The 8,994-nt window shown below is 49.3% G+C and overlaps 1 protein-coding gene across 1 annotated transcript; it reads right to left on the reverse strand.

The window, feature by feature from the left end:
* Positions 1-2,726: 2,726 nt before the first annotated feature.
* ZFP36L2 (ZFP36 ring finger protein like 2) lies at positions 2,727-8,705 on the reverse strand. The gene is made up of 2 exons (XM_036381091.2): positions 8,602-8,705; positions 2,727-8,071 (listed from the first exon to the last, which is right to left on the reverse strand). Exons 1-2 carry the CDS (start codon positions 8,650-8,652, stop codon positions 6,662-6,664), a joined length of 1,461 nt encoding a protein of 486 aa, XP_036236984.1. The 5' UTR covers positions 8,653-8,705; the 3' UTR covers positions 2,727-6,661.
* Positions 8,706-8,994: the final 289 nt, after the last annotated feature.

The following is an 8,994-nucleotide window of genomic DNA, read 5'->3' on the forward strand; positions in this document are numbered from 1 at the left end:
TATTCAGCTCCCTCTGCATACAGTACAGGGGATCCTTTCCAAACATTTAGGTGCAGTTGAAGGCTAATCAAGATCTCATAAGTTACCAGGCCTCTTACTGTTATTGAATTTCCTTCCATTTCTTATCTTGACTAGCTATTACGATTCCAGGTATTCAAGTGGACGTCATTCAGAAAAGATAAAGTAATAATCCATTGATACAGGACCCTCGTATTTAGATTTCAGCATACCCAGCTCCCTGTTTATGTTATTAACCATGGCAGGAAAAAGGGGGTTTGAATTACCCTGTATTTCCTTCTCAGATGGTGCACAGAATAGAAATTACTCAGCAGATGTCATCTCTCCCTCTTCAGCAACAGAGAGATTTGTCAGGGTAATTTTCCCTGGTTTCCTGAGGAATGCAAATTTTGCAGGGTTCACCCCAAAATGCCTCCATTAACACCCATTATAGCCCTTTGAAAGGAAAGATGAAATGACTCATATAAGTTTGACTAAGCTTTGAAACAAAAAAATTCTTTTTAAAGACAGGGCCCTCTAGACCTTAAGGGAGGAATCTCATTCCTCCACCCTCCTCTCCAATATTGAATTATTTTTAATAAAGGAATTAGACCTATAAACCAATGTTCTTAAGTACATATGCTGCAAAACTCACACAACCTGCTAAATCTATGTCAGCTGATAACAAGTGTTTCCTTTAACACTGAGAACTTCTCAGAAGAAGCTGTGTTTTGCCATATAACCATTGCTTGATTTCCTGTAAACCAAACTATTCAGGGATACAGTCACATTAATCATTAATTAAACTCTGTGTTGAAATGAGCCTTCCCTTAAATGCTGGTGTGTGTTCAAATGGCACAAGAAGTACTCAAGGTTCCTGTGAGTGATTTATAATCACCAATATAAAAAAGCAGTTCTAACATGGGCACACTGAGAATTTCCCAAAGAACTGTGAGGAAACAATGTTTCTTCAAACAAAACAAATCACACAGGAGGAGGGATAGACCAATCCAGCAGCTTAGTGGGGAGACCTTGTCCTCTATCCCATCACTCCTGCCTCTGTCCAGGATGTGGGGCTCTTCCTCCTTCTCCTCTTCCCTTGCACCAGCTCTGAAAATCATCAGACTCCTGACTGACCCACTTCAACTCCACTCCAGGAGAAAACACCAGGATTTTTTCTGCCTGGTTAATAAAATGCATCAACACCCAGGCAAACGTGGCAAGCAACAGAGCTGGCTAGGGGCAAGGGGACCTTCTGGTGGCAGTGGACAGAGCACCCACCCACCCTGGGCCATGTGGTGTGAGCAGGGTGCCTGGATGCTCTCCCAGAGCAGGGTCAGAAAGGGCCAGGGAGGAACAGAGTGGAGAAACTGCTACATCACTTTGAGTAAGCAACTTTCATCCCAATCCTTCACTTACTTCTTCAGCAGATGAGCACTCAGGTCCCTGGCTGTGGTCATTCAGGATATTCCTGCCCCTCTCTGGACTGGTACCAACCTGCTGCACACTTGGCAAAGGGAAGAGGTAACTGTATTTCAGATTCAATAAAGCGAGAAGCCCAGTATCTTCACCTTTAAACTCTGAGGATGTGAGTTTAAGCTGAAGGGTCAGAAAATTAAGTTTCAGTTTCCAGAGTTAATGTGCTGCCTAGGTCTGTAGGCTCAGCAGGCAAAACCTGAAATGTCCTATCTTATTAATGACAGAGCACCACTGCCTGAAGCTCCTTCAAATAATACACTCAAGGTCAGCAGGAAGAGATGGACCACACTGTCAAAAATATAGAGTGGAAGTCCTTTAGCTTTAATGCTATAGTAGCAAAAGGAAAAAAAATAAAAGCACATTTTGGTCATAAACATAACTAGAATCTCAGGCCTTCTTTGAAAACGAGGTTATCAAACCACCCTTTCTTTGAAAAAATCACAGCTGCATCCCTAATGATGAGATGGGGTGGGGGCAGTAAATGGAAGGAGGGCAGTAGCTTCTTTTTCAAAGTAATGTGGAGTTGCACTGGACATTTAAAAGATGCTCTGGAAACAGGCTCCCCTCCCACCTCCTGTGTATTTAACCCCTGGTTTGCTGCCCTCTGCATTCAGCAGCGCAGCAGAGAGCAGCCTATCAGCTCCACCTGTGGCCACTGCCCTTGTGGACGAGTGACACAGCCCGTTCTGCATCCCCAGGCTCTACAGCTGAAATGAAGGGAACCCTGGGCATACAGTGCAATCAGCTCATGCTTCAACCAGGATGCAGCTGATGAGAAGCAGCATCCCTCTGCTCCATGGCACTCTGCTGGGAGTGTGTGTGTCTGGTGGTGGGCAATCCCTCCACTCAACAGGAGTCATAGCACACCACTATATCTGACACAGGCAAGCTGAGAAAAACCAACAAATAATAAGGCCCCAAGAAGCTGAGAGGATCGGGGATAAAAAAATCAAAACTACTAATTCAATAAATTTGAAAATCTCCTAATGATCATATCAAACCATTTAAAATCAAACCCTATTTCGAGACCTATACCATTACATCCATTTCTACCAGTTTAAGACTCTGACACCATTTCTTTCAGTCTATAAAATAAAACAAGCATGCAAGCCTCAGTCCTAACCAATGATTAGTAAAGGCCCAATTTTCCAGACTTTTAAAGTAATTTTAAGTGCTCCAGTGATTAAGAGAGATACCACAACTCTGATGGGCAATAGCAGAAACCTTAGAGTTCCTTCTTAACACAAAGCTCTTGAAAAAAAACAGTTTATTTTTACACAGTATTTATCGATTTATTGCAATGTATCAGAAAGTTCTGAATGGCCTGACCAGCTTTACACGCTTTGCTGAATTTTGAAATGAAAGCAAGAGAACATCTGCTTAAGTCAACAACATAAGTCACCAGTTTAAAGGTTAACACTTGATTGTGCAGCACAAGAAACAGACGCTTTATCTTCCCAGTTCAAGGACTCCTGGATTTCTGAGCAGTGGAACTGCAAGGGGCCAGGCTGCAGCACCCTCTGGGACACACACAGAGCAGGGTGCAGCACAGAGTGTCACTGGGGCACAGAGCAGCTCGGGCCCAGCTGTCCCCACACACTGGCATGCCAGCAGCCAGCTGGGAGACACCGCTGGGCCATCACCCCTCCTGTCCTGGCAGCAACTCTCTAACACACAGAACACTGGCACTGACACCAGCACGGCTGTGATTCATGTGGGGCAGCTGCTCTAAAGCTTCCAGAGCTCCTCTTCCAGCCAGGAGACACCAAAGCCAAGCCCAGCACCCTCACCAAGGTCCCATTCAACCAACAGAAAACCACAGGGAAAATGGAAGTACTGCACTGTTGCGAGTACAGCTGTCCCAGATAAGGGAAATATAGAAAATAAATAAGGTCCTTATCTACCGTGGCAAGGAAAAGGCAGGTCAGGGAAATGGGTGGGTTAGTGAGAGAAGTAAAAACTGTACCTAGAGAAGAAAGAAAATCTGAAATTAAATGAGGTGTGCACTCCTTATATAGGCAGTTTTAGTGTGAAAATTAATCTCAAAATCCCAAAAGTGAGTTAAGACATCAGCTTAGACACCGGTCAAACCAACAGCCACTCTCTGTTCCTCCAAAACACTGGCACGGGCCTGTTCCTTGCAGCCAAAGCATCTGTACCAGGGATGCCTGGGGAAGGACCCATCAGAGCTCAGTGCCACTGTGCAGACAGCAACAAAAAGAAGTTTCATCAGAAATCAGTCTGGGAATCAGAGGGAGCAATTCTGAGCCAAAATGTCAGACTGGAGCCATTAAAAAAAAGGTGATTGCTGTAGCTGGGCTGTGTTGTCATACATTGCTTACGTTTGTTTTAATTTTAAACTAAGTGTCAGTCCAAGGTTTGTTACACAAACATATGGCACTGGTATTACATTCTATCTTGTATTTATAGAAAGTGCTGTGGCGGCCCAGGCAGCGCAGAAATGCCATAATGTTAACAACATTTATTATTAGTATGACAAAAGAACAAAAAGAAGCCAGTAGAAATCATGACTTAAAAGTTTAAGGGACTGATTGGAATAGGGTGCCAAACTGTGGAGATATTAGCTAAAATTCTTCCAGTATTAATACTCACACAGTCCCCAGGCTGCCAAGTATTTAGTTATATAAATACAGCCTCGAAAAGGTAATTTGTTTAAAACCCAAGCCCTGAAAACTGATTAGCACATTTAATGCTAGCCCGATTAACACAGATATGCCCTCAGCTGGATGATGGGAGCATTGAGGCAGAAGTCCGCATTCCTGTGAGTGAAGAGGAACAAAGCTTTTGGGACAAAGGGTAAACCTTAATTATGGCTTTTTATTACCCAAACTGCCATTTCCTCCTTACCCCAAACAAGGCAGGAAGGCTAATGGCACATTCACATAGCCCCATAAGCGATGTGATTGATAAATGCCACTGCTAGATTTTTCCACTCCAGCTGTTACACTAGAAGCAGCAGAGGCTTGATTCTCTCTTAAAAATAATAATTAAAAAAAAAAAAACCAAAAAAAAATAGAAAAAGAAAAAACCAAAGCAAAGCAGGATACAGTACGCCGCTGACATTCCCGAACCTTCTGGAAGCGTTTATTAACTTTGGCCAGGGACCAGCGAGGGCTGCAGGAGCGGCAGTGCAAACTGGTTAATCTGTAGCTAGACATATCTGTGATTGGGGGTGGTGGTGTTCAGCAAGAAACACTCCTGCCTGGTAGCCAGGGCTTCAGCACTTTGAAGGGTTACTGGGGTTGTTGATTTTTTTTTTTTCCAAAAAATTTTATTGGGAGAACTACAAAACATTTACAGTACAAAGTTTACAGTCTCACATAATCTGTAGTGAACTGACTCCCAAAAAATATATTACAACTCAAGTTGACTTATCCTTTAGTTACATTCAAAACATACTTCTGTTAAAGTAGTCCAAAAGAGTACATAGTGCTCAATCTGTACCTATGTACAAACAAAACTAAGCTACTGCTCATTCATCCACCGTCCAGGAAACTTTTGGAAAACTCCCAACTTTCTACATAAGGAAAAAAAAAAAAATTACAGGTTTTGGAATTCAATAAACAAGATATGTTCCTGTATTATAGAAAGTGTCAGATCCAAAGATGGCCTCTGTTCTTATAAAATAGAGTGGCGAAATTTTGCTGTACTTAAAACCCATCCCTACATTCAAATTATCTCAAGCATTAGGAAAAATACTTATTTGGTTGAGAGATATTTAAGGCAAGCGTGGACCCTCAAGAAGGCACTGTGAGACATAATACTGGGACCCCCAATTATTGCTACATACTTTGAGACTATATCACAGTGTGATTCGTGGAGTTAGGCAACAAGAATACTTTTTGGTTATTTTTAACAAGTCTGAATTAGATTTGCCACTTTGAAGTCTGATTGCTAAGTCAGTCTTTTTTTTCTTTTTTTTTTTCTCTCTCGTTTTTCAACTCGGACGGGCTACAACCATTTACATTCTAAAAAAAAAAACCCATAGAAATTCCGCAAACTACTTCCACAGCATCGAGACCGATTTCTATAAAGAAACCATGCAATCTTTCAGATTTACGTAAACAAAGAAAGAAATTAATGAAATAAATATTACATACCATCTCTTAAATTAAGAATTTTACTCATTTACAATAAAATAACCAAGTGAAAGTTACAAAAAGGCATATATTACTGTGAAAAGAACACACTCCACATTTTGCCGATTAATAATGAAAATCATAATTTAACATAATAAAAGAATATATATCTATTGCTTTTCATCATACCCGATAAATACAGTATGAACAAATTACCAATGTATACTTTTCACAAGATAATAAATAAGTTAAATAGTTTCATATTGAGTTGTGTGCAGTGACTCATACATGCAATCAACTCAAACAGCTAAAAAAAATTTTAAAAAATCAGCAGTTATTCTCCAACAATTACAAACTAAACTCAGTTGAGTGCTTCCAAATAAAGCAACAACAAAAAATTGTTCTAAAAGCCAAACATCCACTAAGTGGTGGCAATGGAACCAATATTAAACTTTGGAATGAAGGTTTTAGCATTTGTTATAATAATAATATATAGATATATATAAAAAAGAAGGTTGTTATCAAGGCATATTCTTGGCAGGATGTTGGATTTTTCTTTTTTTTTTTTCCTAAAAAAAAGCTTATAGGTTTAGTATGTTCTGTGTTTTTATTTGAACTGGATTGAAAGACAAACTAGTTTGTAACTTTTTTTCTGTGTGTCTGCAGGATTGGAGGAGCTGGGCTGGCGAACCGGCACTCCCCGGATTGTTTGTTGCTTTCTGGTGCTGTCTTTTCTAATGCTGTTTTGTTTGTTTCTTTTTTTTTTTTCGAACACAGATGGAATGGCTGCTGCTGGTGCGTATCATAACTTGTCTCCAAAGAACGACAACAACAAAAAAACCCCGAAACAAAAATCCCCTTCTTCCAAGGTCTCTCTATAAAAATAGGTTTGTTCAGTTCGTGTCATTTGCCCTTTTGCAAAATGCTTTGTTTCTCGTTTTGTTCAGCTCTCGGTGTATAGATAGATAGATATATAAAATAAAACCAACCAAAAATAGAGAGGAAGGAGAGGTTTCGCTTTCTTCGCTCGGTAACTTACTTGCAGGGCCGCCGCGGGGCCCCCCCGGCCGCTGCCCCGTGCTCCCTCAGTCGTCGGAGATGGAGAGGCGGCTGAAGATGGGCAGGCGGCGGCCCGAGTCCAGGCTGGGCGACTCGGAGCCGCTGAGGGAGCCGGAGCTGAGGGAGCCGCTCAGGTAACTCTCCCGGTCGGAGAGCGAGTCCGGCGGGCTGGGCGGCGCGTCGAAGACGGGCGACTCGGAGAGACGGCGGAGGGGCTGGAAGCTGAAGGGCGGCGAGGCGGGGGGCGGCGGGCAGGCCCCGCCGGGCGGCGGCGGCTGCTGCTGGCAGCGGTAATAGGCGGCGGCGGCCGCGGCCGCGGCGGCGGCAGCGGCGAAGTTCTGGGTGTGCAGGGCGAGGGGGGCGATGAGGCTGCCCAGCTCCTGCCCCGAGAAGGCGAAAGCGTTGTTGGCGCAGGGCGGCGAGAGCAGCTCCTCGCAGTAGGAGGCGGAGGCGGGCGGCGGCGGCGTGCGCGAACCGCCGGGGCTCTCCAGCAGGGCGGCGTCCAGGCGGCCACCGGGCGGCGGCGGCGGCGGGGCGGTGCCGTGGGGGTGCGGGGGGTGATGGTGGTGGTGGTGGGCGGAGAAGCCGGAGAAGCTCAGGCTATGGTGCAGCTTGGGCCGCTCGCCGCCGCGCGGGTGCCCGAAGCCGCCGCCGCCCAGCGGGTGCTCGCGGGGCGCGAAGGCGCGGAGGTCGCCGGTGCTGCCGGCGGGGTGCGGGGCCGCGTGGTGCGGGTGGTGGTGCGGCCCGGCCGCGGCGGCGGGCGGGGGGGCGGCCGTGCCCCCGCCGGGCGCCGGGCGGCGCTCGTCGGCGTTGTGGATGAAGTGGCAGCGCGGGCCGTAGGGGCAGAAGCCGATGGTGTGGAAGGTGCGGCAGAGCTCGGTCTTGTACTTGGGGTGGCGGGTGAGGCTGCGCAGCTCGTGGAAGCCGTGAGCGAACTGGCACTTCTCGCCGTACTTGCAGGCGCCGCTCTCCTCGAAGGGGCGGCACAGCTCCGTCTTGTAGCGCGTCGAGTTGATGGGGGCCCCGCCGCCGCCGCCGGAGCCGCTCCCCTTGCCGGCCGCCTGCTGCTGCTGCTGAAGCTGCTGCATGAGGTGCTGGCTGCGCTCGCCGTTCTCGCTGAAGGAGCGGTCCCGGAACTTGTTCTCCTTGTTGAGCAGGGCCGTGGGGCTGCTGCTGCCGCCGCCTCCGCCGGAGCCCGTCTCCTTCAGATTGCCGAACGAGGAGGAGGAGGACGACGACGACGAGGAGGAGGATGTGGAAGAAGAGCTGGAACCGGTAGGGCTGGGGAACTTGGAGCCGCCGGCCAGCGCCGTCAGGTTGCTGGTCGAGTGCCGCCGCAGGAAGCCCGGCGCGAAGCTGGAGCTGGGAGGGGTCACCGGGGTCCCCACGGCTTTCTTGTCCAGCATGCTGCTGAGGTTGGTCAGGGACTTCTCCGTCTGCCGGGGCGGGGAGAGGGGAGGGGGTGGGGGAGACAGCGGGAGAGAGAGAGGGTGTTGCGGGTGACCGCCTGCCCACGGCCACGGCTCCCCACCGCCGCGGGAGTCGAGGCAGGGGTCGCGCCTCCCGGCCGCCCCGCAAAGCGGGTCTGCCGCTAGCGCCAGCGGGGCAGCACAGCGCCGGGAGAAGCCCCCGCGCCAGCTCTGCTGCCTTTGCAACTTTTTTCAAAAGTTCCTCCTAGCAGCGCAACATGCGGACAGGGGCTGCAGGGCGGCCCGGCTCCCCCGCGGCTGCAGGACCAGCCCGCCCCGAACGCGGCCGCCGGGAGGCCGTGGGGCGGCATTCCGGGGCTCGCAGCCATGCGTCAGCCGCTGTCCCCGGCCGGCTGTCAGACCGTGACCCGCCCGCAGAGCCCGGCCCGGCACGGGCCTCCCGCCCCGCCGCGCTGCCCCGGTAGCCCGGAGCGCCGCTCTGCACATGGCGGCAGCGGTAGACCGCGTCCCGCCCAGCCAAACGCGCTCTTCCCTACCTTGCACAAGAAGTCAATGTCGTAGAAGGCAGATAAAAGTGTCGTCGACATTTCTAGATCCTGTAATGGTCGGATATACAGGAAGGACCGAAAGATCCCGCTCTCCTCGGAGGGTTTGGAAAAGCCACGACTAAATAGGAGAGGGCCGTCTGCTTGAGATCCGAAACGGTCCCGACTCCTTCCCGGCGGGACGGCGGGTGCCGGGCCGAGGCGGCGACGGCGGCTGCACAGCAGCGGGCGAACTGCGGGAACTCGGCGGCTCCTCGCGCCGCTCCCATATAAACGCGGCCGCCGCTGGTCGCGGGGGCGGTGCCGCGCTCCGCCCGCCCCGCTCCAGCCCGCCGGGCCCGCCCCGCTCCACCCCGCCGGCCGGGCCGCCCCGGTTCTCACAGA

This window comes from Molothrus ater, chromosome 3 (assembly GCF_012460135.2).
Source record: "Molothrus ater isolate BHLD 08-10-18 breed brown headed cowbird chromosome 3, BPBGC_Mater_1.1, whole genome shotgun sequence".
Classification (NCBI taxonomy): domain Eukaryota; kingdom Metazoa; phylum Chordata; class Aves; order Passeriformes; family Icteridae; genus Molothrus; species Molothrus ater.